Here is a 15,141-nt window from a genome sequence, read left to right on the forward strand (position 1 = left end):
TATGTCTGTTTTGTGACGTACAAGCCCTGAAATAATTGCAACGCCTTGCAAATCGCCAGACATTGCGATTATTTTGCTCCTCACACCTTCTCCATGCCAAGAGGGCATAAGGGAGATGCAGACAGTGGCACCTGCTCCCTCGCTATAACCTGTGAACTTTCATGACAGAAAGTTCACAGGTTACTAAGCATTTACACACCTGTCTGATTATAACCGATCTATTACAATGTGTGATTTGCACATAGTAATAGATAATTGGGAAAATCCCCATATACTGCCATACTGTAGAATGCCAGTATATGGTAGAATCAATCAGACAACCTACAGTTAAAGTACCCTAGAAGTTAAATAGTATACATATTTATTATTTAAACTATAAATATCACAAAATTATGTATTTTTTTTGTCAAGGTGACACACCACCCGAGTTATGCTCGTTTTTTTGGCGAATTTTGACACACCAAGCTCAAAAGGTTGCCCATCACTGCCCTATATGGTACAACATAGTTAAAAATGAGAACCATCTTATTACTCTCCAGGATAAATAAAAACAATTATTTAATTAAGTAGGTCCTTTGTTACACAGAGTTTAAGGGAAACTGTCAGTTAAACTACCCCACACATGCTAAATATCTTTTAAAACTGCTATCATACAGCTTCAACTATCCCTATATTGTTCCTCCCCATGCTCGTAGAGTTCCAAACTCAATCCATAAAGTTGCCTATGCAGCTGACCCAATTTGAGTCAGATCATTGTCTTTCCGTTAAACGGAGCACAGCATATTCATTGTCCTTTCTGTCAGCTGTGCCTATAGCTAATTTCCCCCTCCCTCAGGAATGAGAGAGCCGCTGGCTGTGTGACTTGAAGAGAATTACTGAGGGAGGTATGTACGAGGGCGTTTAAAAAAATGATGTGTGCAACTGGCTAAAAAGAATTCCTTTAGGCGGGATAAATGAGAGCCGGTTTCTCTTCAGCAAGTCAGTCACAGACAGCCAGTGTCTCTCTCATTCCTGAGGGAGGTATGAGGTAGTAGAATGGAGTTGGCTCAGCTGAAGAGAATGCACATCCCTGGTCTATCCGGAAGGTGGAGGCACGGCTGATCTGGAAGAACATGAATGTGCATAGATGGCGAGTCAACTTTACAAATGGACTGTGGAACTTCAAAAGGCATGGGGAAGAACAATATAGGGATAGTTGTACTGCTGTACTGAAAATTGCCTTGCAACACAAAACACTAACTCCAAAACTAAAAATACAAGAAAAAAAATTAGTCAGATTAGTCAGATCACTTTTCATACCATAAGACCCACACTCTGTTTAAATGAAGTAAGTGACCAAATGTGTCCAACTTGGCTTTTGTTCATTTTTTTTTCACGGATTCCAATCTCTTATTGAGCCAAATGAAACAATATCCAGACATGGAAACAAAACCCTCGACAGGCCACAACTCACAACACAACCACAGGGTGCACACACAGCTACATGATAGACATATTCAAACATATTCAGCTAATATTAAGGGTAAGGAAGGACACATCTGTATGACACATGGTATATACATGCCACCTACAGCTAAGCATATTAATATAATGGGTATCTTCCACACCATCATACAAACACATGCATCCAAGAAAAGAAAACTTCCCACGTGGAGGAGTCCAGAGTAAAGTTATTTATTAAATCATGCACATCACAATTGTTAGTGCAAATAGTTTAATCTGTAATCTGTGCTCCAGAGATTCTATGGAACCTTTATATCTTTACAAAATAGATTTAAAACAATTATTTACTTAAAAAAATGTAATTCTGAATTTCTTTTTTTTTTTAGCATTTCAGAACAATATTTGCAATAACCTATATACAAGAGGTACCGGGTACCACTGGCATATATGAGTGTTGTGGTCAGGTGGCTTGCGGTGGTGGACAGTTTATGAGGAAGGCAGGTGATGTGTGTGCCAGTCAATCACCCACAAGAAGGGACTGAAGCTACTCCCTTGGATGTCACTTAGATGGATTATCCTATATATTCCTATGCTTTTTGCTTATGTACATCCAGTAATACAGTACACAATAGATCTGAAGGCAACATACTATCAGAAGATCTAGCAAACACACAAGAACATAAAGGCTTATCTGATACCACAATGTATATGGAGACCAGGAGCTGGATCCACGCAACTTGGTGACTGGCGACACTCGTGTTAATGTGGCACCATGCAGGCAAAAGTGAACGACCACCGAATGTATGGACTGGTTAATATACGAGAATTTCTCAGAATGCCAAAAATATTTCTAATTTCTTCAAAAAATATCCACCAAGGAAGCTCTCACACCATAGGCGACCCACTTACCAGGGCACGGTAGACCGACCCAATAAAATAGAGGCCGGAAAACCTTAATCCTCATATGACGCTCATACTATGTACACAATGCAACCATCCCAGGCATATACAAGAGAAGTTGTAGTGATGTGGTATGAAAATACATGAGACTATGTCAGGGGAGAAATGAGAGACTGTAGAATTATCCATCACCAATACAGAATCCTATGGAATTCTAGGGGTAGGACCCCGGATTTATTGAGTCCTTTTGAGGAGAAAAGGGGGCTCCAGGTCTGAAGTTGTCCGGATGAAAAGTCGTACAGATGATAAACAAAGAAAACATTTTTTTGGGACGTGATCAGAGAAAGGATTGTGGAGGATGCGGCTTTTATGTAAGGATATGATGAAGGGATTCTGTCCATTAGTTTGGTGCCCCCCATGAATCCGGTCCCTCAGCTTTCAGCAGATGATAAGATTTAGTCCTGGCTCCTGAAGAATAGTCACAGGGACAATCCAGAATAAGTAGCAGTCATCAGCTTGGATGGTGGGTTCCTTATATCAGGACAGGATGACTTGTCATATCCCTTTAAGTGACTTGGGGTCCCCAACTTACCAGGACAGCCTGCGTTATACTATAGAATCAGCTCTACAATACATGGTGTTCATGGCGGAACGGCAGTACAAATCAAAAGAATTGCGGCTTAAAGGGTATGTCCACTTTAGCAACCAATTTTGATGCAAGTCTAATGTAATAAAACTATAACACTGTGGTTTTCCCACTGCTTCTATGCAGGTCTGTGTTTCCATAGTTACAGACTACAAATAAAACAATGTAGTCAGATCCTGTAGTCTCGGTTCCTCGTCCTTGGCTTGTCACTCACTTACATGTAGACAAGAAGTAGGGATCAGATGACAGGGTGTATGACTACAGGAGAAGGCTACACAGGGCTGCAGACAAAATATTTTTTTTATCTATTTTTGTATAGGACAAAAAGGTGGTAAATGTGGACATATCTTTTAATGAACATTACAGACCCGTTTTAACCAATCAGAAATTTACTTACAGATCCTACATTTCGCAGGTTTTTATTTTTATGGCCGCTGCATTTCTTTGTGTGTAAGGCAATGGCACTGGCAGAGCTCGGGGTATAGCAATTCGGCGTCATCTATGCTATTCCATATATATATATCCCCTATATATGGGCAATATACAATACCATAGGCCTATACACAGACATCTATCTGCCCCATTCCGGTGTACAGGGATGTACTCCAGTACCTATCACCACCCATGAAGATCATTGTCAGTCATTGGTCAGTTTGTTCGTTACGGCTGAAAGTGTCCATTTCCATTAACGCTATTGTAATGTGTACGAGCACCTTGACAATGTGGTCCATCTGTTACTGGCTCATCAAATAATTATCAAGCTTTGCGCCATATTTTTCAAGACCGTCAAGAAGGATGACACGGGGTGTGTCTTCAAATAACATGAGACAAAACTGTTGGTGCATTTCCTTGCGAAGACTGAGCCATCTAACAGGAGGTACAAAGATGGAGTAGACAATATAATATTGCAGCAGATTTATTATCTGGGATCAGACACTGGGATTAACCTGCTTCGGTTTAGGACTCTCTAGTCCTTCGTAAATCTGCCCCAGTGTTACTATTCCTAGTCTTTATACCTGTAGGCATAGCTATATCCGGTAGCCTTTACACCTATAGATCTCTCCTCTCCCCAATAGGTCCCTCTACCTTAAGACCTCTCCGCCCCCAGGTAGGATCCACAATACCTATAGAGCTCTCTGCTCCCTAGTAGCACCCTACCCCTATATCTCTAGACATCTCCACTTCCTAATAGGCTCCACTATACCTGTAGGCCTCTGCACATCCAGGTGTCGTCCAATACCTGTAGACCTCCCCGCTTCCAGGTGGACCCTCCATGCCTGTAGACCTCCTAGCTTCCAGGTGGACCCTCTATGCCTGCAGACCTCCCAGCTTCCAGGTGGACCCTCTATGCCTGTAGACCTCCCAGCCTGTAGAGCTCTCCGCTTTCAGATGGGCACTTTATGACTTTAGACCACTCACCACTTCCCAGTAGGTCCCAGTATAATTGAAGAACCTTTCGGCCTCCAGGTGGGCCCTCTATGCCTGTAAATGGCTCCACATCCTATTAGGTCCCAGCATAATTGTGGAACTGCTCCACTTCCCGGTGGGTCTCCTTTATCTGTAGACCCCCAGAACTATATACCTCTCTGTTCCCAAAAACAGAGCCATACCCACGATGTCCTCATAGATAATTTTAATTAAATACTATTTTCATTTTCTTAGCTAAACCCTAAAAACCTTTCTTCCCCGTATAAAAACTTCTAATAAATAGTCTTTTCTTTCTCCTTCCCCTACTGTTTAGTTCTGACGTAGGTTGATTATGTTGAAGGCCGCACACCCAGGATCTTCTCTCTCATCTCCCTTTGTAGGGAGGTGGGAAAATAGTGAAATCCGCGGTGCGCAGTAACACGTCCTGCCTTCAGCTCTCCATCCCATAGATGTTACGGTTGCAGTTTTAGGACTATGGATAAGAAATGGTTTGTGGTTTTTAAGGAGCCTGTGCCGGACAGCTCTGACATGGGGTACACCGGATCAGTATCATTACTGTTATACTGGATGTGGATGTGTTTATAACAAAAGGAAAAAAAAATTTACAAAAAAAAAAAAATTACACAGTCTTTCATTCTTTACAATAAGATTCTACAGTAAAACAGCCACAAACCCAAAACGTCATAAATAATTTGGTACCAAGAAGCCTTCTGGAGGCCATAACAGTATTTCCAATACCACCAAACTAGACTTAGAAATCACATGAAGGGCGCAAGCAAAAACTTTTTTTGCCTACTGTAGGATAAAGTCATGTGTTTTATTCCCCTGTCGGACAAATACATATATTACAGTTTAAAGCAATTGCCCTACTGCCGGTCTCTTGAAGAGATTTGTGAGTTTTTTTGAAAGAGGTAAAAAGGAAGAGTAAGGATCAGTTTTGTGTTCTCCGGACGTGAGCGGTGTCGGCTTCCATGGAGGAGGGTACATGGCTTGTAACGCGGTGTCATGGTGCGCCTCTGCTGAGGCCGGGGTACAGCATCACTGCCGTCACTGCCACCAGCACCGCGATCCCGGTCATCCAAGGCCACTGTCTCTGCGGGGAGAAGACACAGCAAGTCACCTTGAAGCACAAATATAATTTTAGTTACAGGCTCCTTTATACCTGCCTAAATGTTTCTACAGAAGACCCGAAAATATCCTGCTCAATCTTGCACAAGCTCACATAGAAAATTGGTGTTGTCCCATGACTAACATAACCACCAATGTATTGTATTGTGCATACAAACCTTTCCCAAAAACAGCTCCACTCCTGCCCACAGGTTGTGTCTGGTATTACAGGTAAGCCATATTAAAGGGGCATTCCCATGTCAATAAATAAATGTTATGGTTTGTAAAATGAAAATTCATAGCTTTCCCATATACGTTCAGTATCAATTCTTCTTGATTTGCAAGATCTCCGCTTGCTGTTATTCTATAGGAAGCTTCATTGTTTACTTCCACACACAGCTGCAACGTAATAGCACACAGCTCTGATATTAAGGAGCACCTGTGTGACTTCACAGGACCAGGGATAAAACAAGCCGTGCACCTGTGTGACCTCACATGACCAGGGATAAAACAAGCCGTGCACCTGTGTGACATCACATGACCAGGGATAAAACAAGCCATGCACATGTGTGACATCACATGGCCAGGGACTGGTTTCGACCCACACGCTTCCTATAGAATGACAGCAAGCAGAGATGTAGAAAACCATGAGGAATAAATACAGAAAATTGGAAAACTGTATAACTTTTCATTACACAAATAATATCAGGTATTCGCTGAAAATGGACAGCAGGAAGAGGACTTTTTGGCCCTGTTCACACCAGCTTCTTGACCGCTCCTGCTATCCTTTCTGTTACATTTTTGGATATAAATAAGACCAGTGCTAATTATTCTTAGAATAGGTTATGAATATCAGACTGGTGTATGTCTGACACCCTCCCGATGGGCTGTTAGAATAGACTGCAGTGTTCAGACAAGGCAACTTCACAAACTAAGCATTGTGCCGTGCACTGTATAGTGGCTGTGCTTAGGATTGCAGATCTGTCCCATTAACTTGGCTAAAGAAATTCCACCCCAAACTGACCGCCTGTCAGGGAGCCCCCTATAAAGACAATGTAACATTTGGATCAGACCAGGAAGTGACACTAGTGTGAACAGAACATCGATGTGATTTGGGGTCTCCTACTACATAGATTCAAACAGAAAGCTCAAGGGATAAGATGAATAAGTTATGTCTATAACTATTCATGGATCTCACATGAAACCTTCGAGTACAACTATCCTCATCAGGGTCGGCTCCAGGTTTCAGTAGGCCCCTGGGCGACAGAGCCTCGATATGTCCCTTTGCAGGGAACTCACGTAGCGACATTAAAAATTCTGAAACTAAAACATACTCCTGTTGCCTAAAATATTCCCTAGTTTATCATCCCCTCATGGTTATTTTATATAAAGCCCCCCTCACACACTATGGATTCATTAGTGTCCTGGGCCCCCAGCACTTGCCCAGGTATGCCCAGTGCTGGCGCCGGCCCTGATCCTCATATAGATACTAGGAAGGACTCCATAAACAAATAACTGCTTCCATATTCATGAAATACAACTAGCTCATATACAAACCATCCGAAATGAGAAAAATTCAGACAGTCACATTCATGTAAGAGCATGCACATTCCTAGACCATCTGTAGAGCGCTCTGATCAGTTATTCTGCTATTAACAACAGAGGATTAATAAAACATACATAGAAATTGGAAAATAAAAAAAAGATTTAAAAAAACAGTTTAAGAAATGCTTAAAAATGAAGCGTTCAGAAAGTCCTCAGAGACAAAAAATGTGCTTTTTAAAAGGTAAAATTTGCAAGTCTGTGGGTTTCATCTTGAAGATAGAATCCATAGGGGATTGAATTTGTCTGTAAATTGGGGAAATTATACAAATCTTACCTACAATCTGTGCAAAAAACACACAAGTTATCAAATCTGTTGTGCAGATTTTGATTGGATCTCATAATTTTATACATAAATTGATGAAATCCGCAGCACAATCTGTATGTAGCATTGCCAAATTTTGCAGGGTATTCGCCAAATATTTCCTAATGCTGCGGACAGTTACAATACAGATGTCTCTGACTCTTCAGTGAATGGGATGGAGGTAGGAGATATCTTTCTGATCGCTGCATTCCCAGCATTCGGAGACCACCATGGACGGTCGGTCATTGGAGGAGTAGTCAGTGTTTAGCAGACACAGGAAGAGACAGACAGATGTAAGATGAGGAGTGGATCCCGGTTAGTCTGGCAGGGATTAGCCTGTCCTGCTACTTGCCCATGCACTAACATTACACAGATGGGGGTCATGTAGGTGGATAGTGAAGGACAGACAAGAGCAGCGTGTACCTTTCTCTACCACAACAGGCCGTAACACCAATACAGGATAGCCACGAATACGCCGAAGAATACGGCTGGGACGGGAAGTAACGCGGAAGGCTGAAGAAGGGAAGGGATATTAAAATAAATCACAATAAAAGCTGGAGAACGTGATTTCACTGCTAGATCAATCAGCGGCCACATCCTAGAGAATATATATTAGTAATGCAGATCATGACAAATCTCTCATTGTATTAGGTTATACCAAAATTTACAGAATCCCGGAAGAATTTAGAGACTTAGAGTGATTTAATTTTAGGATAGTGGTCATTGGATGGCAGGGTACCTGGATGATCACCGACTTACCTAGGGCTCAGTACGTGCCCTAATACCTATGGACAGTACTCAATTGATACTGATGACCCGTCCATAGTATAGGTCGTTAATATTGAGTCAGTGAGGGTCGGATCATCGGGCTCCCACCCATGGAGCAGCCGCCACTACACAGAGCCATATCTCTATTCTGTCTTGCTGGAGCTCAGTGAATGGGACCCTCATGATCAGATACTGACAACGTATTCTATGGACAGGGATTCTCATCAGAAACATGGAGCCGCTCCTATCATACAGTTTGTAGTTTTGCGGTATCGGCAGACCCCTGCATGTTGGCCGCATTTGCTGTTACTCTTCTAGGCTCCGTCTATAAGTCTGATCCAATATCTGGAGTGTCTGAGCTTACGCTCTCCTCAGCTGTATTAGGTGCGGCTAGAACAGACATGGCGGACAGATTTAGTGACACATACAGACATCAGTTATCCAGTGAGAGAAGCGATGTGTCAATCACTACTTGCGTGACAAACTGGTGGCGTACATACGTGACGGGGAGGGGAGTAACAGAACTGGTCAGTACTACGTCTGTATTGGGTCACACTACAAGACCTGGATACTGATACGGAAGGGCGCGGGCACCGTACATATGGCGCACGTCTCTTTACCTGGCATGAGGCAGCATGGGCAATAGCTGGGAGAACACAGCGTACAATAAACTAAGCAGGAAATTAAAAACATTTTTAAAAATAATAAAAAAAAGTGCTATGCCGCTGCAGCTTGGAATGAGATGTCTTAATGTAGATGTGTGGGAAGTCTCAGAAGACCAGGACGTCAATCTAATAATTAATTTATATGGCTCCTATAACGGGGTAAGCAGAGCCTCAATTTTATGGGAATCAGAATTGACTACAGAACATGGAGAAAGGAACCTATAACTATTTGGATGTGCCCCTCATAGTGCAGTGTACCCCAGTGGCTCCACATGCTTCGCACGCCAGTCCAGTGCACTTAGGACATGCACAATTCACACTCTGATCACATCTGCAAAAATGCGACTACGATTTTTGCTACAGTCAATCAATCTTTTGAGGTTTGGCCTGCACGGCTTCCTGTACAAAGTATACGCCACATAATAAATGTCTGGATGTTTTCTCGAGGACTCGTCCCTTGCTCCTCACATAAAGCAGACATGGCAGTGCTGCAAAGCTATCCATCTATAAAGCAGAGCCAGGAAGAACGTAATCAGGGAGACGTTCTATACTAAGCTCCGGCTACATAAAACTATAAATAACGCCGCGTGATGCACGAGACGCCATTATCTGGAGCATGAGGGGCAGTGGGTGAAGTCATTTTCTTCCTGTGCTGTGTAAACCACCTCATGGTCTATAGCACTCAGTGTAAATACACACCAGACCGCCGGGTGACAGGAGGCGTCTCGTGTTTTCGGACGCGACTACTTACATTAGTCCCCTTCTCCTGCAGCAGCTTAAGGTTCTCTTTACATTGCTTGAGCTCTTCAGCGATAGTTTGCTTTTCTTGTTCTGTCTTTTCGTAGGTCACTTTAAGCTCGGATAGTTTCGCTTGCGTGTTTTCAAACTAAACAACACAAAAAAAAAAACAAAACACTGAATCCACTTACAGGATAGCGGTCACATTAAAGACTGAAAAAATGTTTAAAACATTTGAGGGCAATTTCTGTATTACATACGATGATGGCGTAGTGCAAGCCTAGGATCATCGACTATGACCAGATCTGACCTCTGTTAACAGTGAAGGGCCCCCCCCCCCCAATTCATGCTACACACCATTACATTAGCTGCACTTCAGGATAGGTAAGAAGAAAACTTAACCTAAACATAAGCCCCTTAAAAATTCCTGAAGATTGTTGGAATATTCCTATGGATTCCTAGTGTCTGAGGTGCCCAAGCACTACATGTGAATGGAGTAGTAGTACTCATGTGTGACCACCGTTGAATTCTCTTCTAGGGACTGCTGAAACTATGGAGCCTCCCTTCAAAGAGGTTGCCCAAAATTAGAAAAAGATGGCTGCCTTCTGGAAAGAAGAAACCCAGCATCGCTGCTGTCTGCATGCAGTGTGTGGCATTGCAGCTTACATTAATTCAAGTAAATGGTAGTCAGACATGGACACCTAGGTGTGGTGCTGTATTAGGACTATTATTATTCATTTGCAGAACAGCCCTTTAAGATTGAAATCAAGATGACAAAACCCGTTTCAAAGTAGATATGATTGGAAGAAGATATAAAAGTTTGAAGGGAACCTGTCACCTCGCCTCAACCCCACAAACCACAAGTAGGAACCGATTCTGGATCTTAATAGGGACCCAGTTGATTCTACTCTTAGGCCTTTAATGTAGCACCATCTTTTAATCCTTCTTACATATGCAGGATGAAGAAGTCGGGGAGGGGGAGAGGTCAACCCTACAGTCTAGCTCCTTCTGCCTTCTCATTGCTGCTCTGCTTCCTAACAACGCCCCTCAGCACCAATTTTACTTTCTGCCTCTCCAGAGAGTGCGGTTAGCAAGCTTTGCTAGGAAGCTGAGCGGCCGTAAAGGAGGAAAAGGAAGCGTGACTGAACAGTCTTACTCCTTTGCCTCCTTGACGCCATCTTAGCTATATGAAAGGAGGGGAAAAAGTGGATGTTTTTTAGAATGGTGCAACATATAAGAAAAGAATCAATAAGTCACTATTAAGGTACAGAATCCCCTACTACTTGTGGATTGTGGGGCTGCAGTGAGGTGATAGGTTCCCTTTAAGGTTCCAGAATAATACAATTAACAATAGTCACTGCCCTGTTTGTGGCTCAGTAGGGTAAAAGAAGGACCTCTAGAAACTCACTTCATGCTGAACGTTGAGTACGCGCTTCTCTGCCTCTTTAAGCTGAACTTTCAAGTTGTCCACCTCTCGCCGACTCTGTTCTTTTATGGAACCAACATGACTTTCAAGTTCCTTCCGGCTGCTCTCTAAGACGCTGAGATCACTCGAGAGATCCAAAGACTGTTTCTGAGAGCTGGGGGGGGGGGGGGGGGCACAAAGAAATGGTAAAATGGTTAAATAGCAGTAAAATAACAAATATTATGTGCACTGGCAGCACAACAGCCCATCCTCCTGCTTCCAGGTCCTACTGAGCCTTTCACTCTACTGAGGACATTTAGACCTAAACCTTACTGTGCTGACTGTTTCCTAGGCTTATTCCCATAGCCTAACCTCTAATTCTCATGCGATATTCTCAATAACATGGGTGCAAAACATTCACCGAACACAATTCAAGAAAAATTTGTGACCACACTCTCTCTACTAGGTACAGCTGTTCCATACCCTCAGCGTGCAGGCACTTCATTACTATGACGGCCAAAACGTCACGCTTTATATGAAACTTTGCCAAAAATAAGTGTTAGCTTTAATCGCAATCCTCGTAGTGTGCTTGGGTTTTATGCTTGTATATATGGTTCTCAGTTACAAAATGTGGTTATACAGGGCCATGTTAAAAATGACACTGGCTCAGCCATTTATGTCCGCTTGTTGGTGGTGGGGCCTGCACCTGTTTAAGTTCAGGGAGCTGGAAGCAGATGGCATTGTACTTTACGTAATGGGTAGGTACCTAATCAGGCCTTGCTTTTAATAAAGTGGATAGAAACAGAGCCGGAAGTTGCAATGTTTACTCTCAAAGCCTGGACCATCTACTTGTGGATGTGAGAGGCATGGACTGTCTTACCACACCCCTTACAAGTCAATGGAGTGCAGGTCGTGGCAGTTCATGCACAGGGAGGATTCAGGAAGACTACTGCTCCCATTTTACTGATTGATGGGAGTCAAAGTAGTTTGATCCCCAGCGATCTAACATTTCCCCCTATATCCTGCGAACTGGAGTGTAGTGTCAGATGGGATGACCCCATGCACAAGCCTTTCCTCACCTGGAAAGCTCACGCTCAATCCTCTGGCACTCTTCGGTTAAAGTAGCGTTCTCCTTCTGTAGAGAGGAGCACTCTGCCTCCAAAGACTTGACACTTTTTCGGAGTTCCTCCATTTCAGCTGTGAAAAGAAAGAAATATGTATAAAGTGGCAGAACAAGTAACAGGCAGCTGTGGATATAAGATACTATTTCAGGAATTGAAGAAAATGATGCAATAATCCAACATAGAGAAACTGTAGCCAAGTAAACTAACTCTGGTTTCTTTCCATAAACAGCATTGAATGCCTTGTAGCACCTTAAAGAGTCAGATGCAAGCCATAAGGCCCATTGAGGTTTCCACTTAATGACTGCAAGCAGAGATCCTGATAACTGGCACACATCCCCATAACTGACCTTGCAATTTTGCTGACTCGGAGATCTGCTGGTCCTCGCGGTCCTTGCACTGGGCCTGGAAGCTGGCCTGTAGACTGACAATCTCTGCCTCGTACTGACTGGCTGTTTTACGCCAATGCTCGAGCTCAAACCGCACCTCCTGTAACTCTCCCTGAAGTTCTGCTATGTCTCCTTCTCTTTCAGTAGCGACTTGCTCGGAGACGTGTTTCAGGATGGCGATCTCCTCCTGTGCGTTCATCAGCTCTTCCCGGGTACTAGAAATCTCATTTTCTTTTTCTTCACGTAAGATTTCAATCTCTTCTTGTAACCGGTGTAATTGAGCTGGGGAGTGGGGAAAAAGACAAAAAGTATGTAAAACTAGGACTATGTCTCTAGCTTCTACAACAATGGTCTTTTATTGAGTAGACTTCAGTATGGGGGTAGGGATCCCAGTGTTGAGACCCCCACAGATCTCAAGAAATGAGCTGAGTGCCAAGTCACACAAGTGTAGTGCCGCAGCCTATGGCACTGACTGAGACAGCCGAGTACAGCGCTAAGATATCTCCGTCAGATAAAACAGAACAGCAGGTGCATGTGTGAGCGGTTTCTCTGATTTGGCATACAATGGACCCCTGTTCCTGTGAACCTTAGGGTTCCCACCATTGGAAATCCCCAAGTTATCCCCTATCTTGTGGATAGAGAAAAACTTTATTTTTTTTTTTCACTTAAGTGGCTTGACTACCACTTTAAGGTTTGCATTAAAGCAGAGATGCCTGGGGAACAGTACCTTGGAGGTTCTGAATCTGCTTGGTGGACTCTTCAGCCTGTTTTTTGCTAGATTTTCGCTCCTCTTCTAGAAGTCCTACAAAACAGAAGGACAATAAATTCTTTATATAATGCACACAGTAAGGCTACATTCACACTACAGTATGGGGGACATATATATACGGCCGACGTATATGCGGCCGATATACGTCCCCCATACTCTTCTATGGGCTCGTGGCGCCCACGTGCGGCACCGTACCGCTCTGTAGCCCGGGAAAAGATAGGACATGTCCTATCTTTTCCCGTATTACGGCGCAGCGGCCACACAACGCTATGGAGAGGGGCGGGGGTGAGCTGCGCTCACCTCCTCCTCCTCTCCTCGCGCTGCTGTGTGCCCGCCGTGTGGCAGCTGCTTCAGGTATACCCCTCGAGGTGCAGACCTCGCCAGTCTAATCATCAGTATTTCTTCCATGCAACAAAGATTTACCCCCCTCACCCTCCAAAGACATTTTTTCTGGGAAGAAACCGTCTAGTATTAAAAAAGCTACAAAAAAAACCTCAAAAAAACAGTGGAGTGGCCATTAATATAATATATCTGCTGCTCTGCTCTATAGTGTTTGCATAATAGTGCACAAATAAGGAACATACTATAATAAGAAACACACTCTATACTAGTAGTAAAGACTTGGTTTTACCAAAATATATGTCATATCATACAGCCAAAGGTGTCCAGAACACACGTTTTACCTTGAAGTTCTGTGCATTTCTGTTTGCTGGATTTAGCGAGGTCCTGGGCCTCGGACAGCTCTTTCCGTAGCTGTTGTAGGTCCTGCTTTGCATCGTTGGAGCCAGACTGTACGTTATGCAGCTCATCTGCAAGGTATTAAATGATGTAATATTCCAGATTAAAGGAAATATCTTAAAAGGGGTTGGCCACTTCATGTAAGTGTGGGGAGCAGGATGTTAGGCAATTTACCAATATACATGTATGAATAGTTCTGCTTTGCTTTCCCGATATGTAAAGTGAAGCCTCCTGTCTTTTACCTCATCAGCCCAGACATTCCTGACCAGAAAATGGCCGCAGATGGAGGGTCATGTGATCTCTGACTGGCGATTGGTCATGGACAGATAGAGATCACATGACCCTCCATCTGCGGCCATGTTACGGACAGGAATGTCTGGTTAATGAGGTAAAAGACAGGAGGCTTCACTTTACATATCAGAAAAGCGAAGCAGAACATATAATAGATGGATATTGATAAATGACCCCACACACACCTTACATAAACATTAGGTAAAGTGGCCATCCCCTTTAAAGCAAACATCTCATGCTCATGAATAACATGCTCTTAGCTGGGGCTGTATGTTATAGATAGATGTTACAGATGCACCCTAATTGCACACACAGAATATAGCACCAAATGGATAATCCTTAGTATAGACAACACTATGGGAATTGGTTGAGTACCATTGTGCTATGACTGGCTATGACATTGTGCACGTGACATTTTCAAAGTTAGTTTTCAGTCTGAATTGGTGGAAGTCCCAGAGACCCCATTGAAATTCTGAGAATAGGGGCCCTATAAGCACTTACTAATGGCACACGGTGTCCTGCTCCTCCATTCTGCATTATGGAAGTGTTGGAAATTGCAGAGCACAGCGCTCATCCGAGACTTTGATATCGCACACTGATGATGATCCGGCTCATTAAGTACCAAATGGAGAAGCAGGACACGACAATTCTACGTTCTCATGATCGTGGGGATACAAGCAGCCAGACCCTCGCCCATAAGATAGTTATCCCCCAATAGAAATTGTACCTTTTAATATAACTTTATTAAGTGGTTCATTCAGCTCTTGTTCATCCATTTGGCCGTCTGCAAGTTAAAAACAAAAGAAAAACTTCACACAATTATTTTA

At 43.2% G+C, this 15,141-nt stretch overlaps 1 protein-coding gene across 5 annotated transcripts in view; it reads right to left on the bottom strand.

Moving 5' to 3' along the window:
- Positions 1-5,031: 5,031 nt before the first annotated feature.
- The window catches only part of SLMAP (sarcolemma associated protein), a 72,367-nt gene continuing 62,257 nt past the window's right edge, over positions 5,032-15,141 (bottom strand). For 3 of the 5 annotated variants that reach the window (XM_072129018.1, XM_072129016.1, XM_072129019.1), the window contains 8 exons: positions 15,042-15,098; positions 13,969-14,094; positions 13,244-13,318; positions 12,478-12,798; positions 12,086-12,203; positions 11,010-11,181; positions 9,615-9,749; positions 5,032-5,510 (listed from right to left, as the gene is read on the bottom strand). In XM_072129018.1, the coding sequence (XP_071985119.1) occupies positions 5,421-5,510; positions 9,615-9,749; positions 11,010-11,181; positions 12,086-12,203; positions 12,478-12,798; positions 13,244-13,318; positions 13,969-14,094; positions 15,042-15,098 (1,094 nt within the window). In that variant the 3' untranslated portion in view covers positions 5,032-5,420. Of the gene's footprint in view, positions 5,511-7,853; positions 7,944-9,614; positions 9,750-11,009; positions 11,182-12,085; positions 12,204-12,477; positions 12,799-13,243; positions 13,319-13,968; positions 14,095-15,041; positions 15,099-15,141 lie in introns of all 5 variants that reach the window. The other 2 variants (XM_072129020.1, XM_072129017.1) reach the window with 1 other exon arrangement.

Source organism: Engystomops pustulosus, chromosome 10 (assembly GCF_040894005.1).
Source record: "Engystomops pustulosus chromosome 10, aEngPut4.maternal, whole genome shotgun sequence".
NCBI lineage: Eukaryota > Metazoa > Chordata > Amphibia > Anura > Leptodactylidae > Engystomops > Engystomops pustulosus.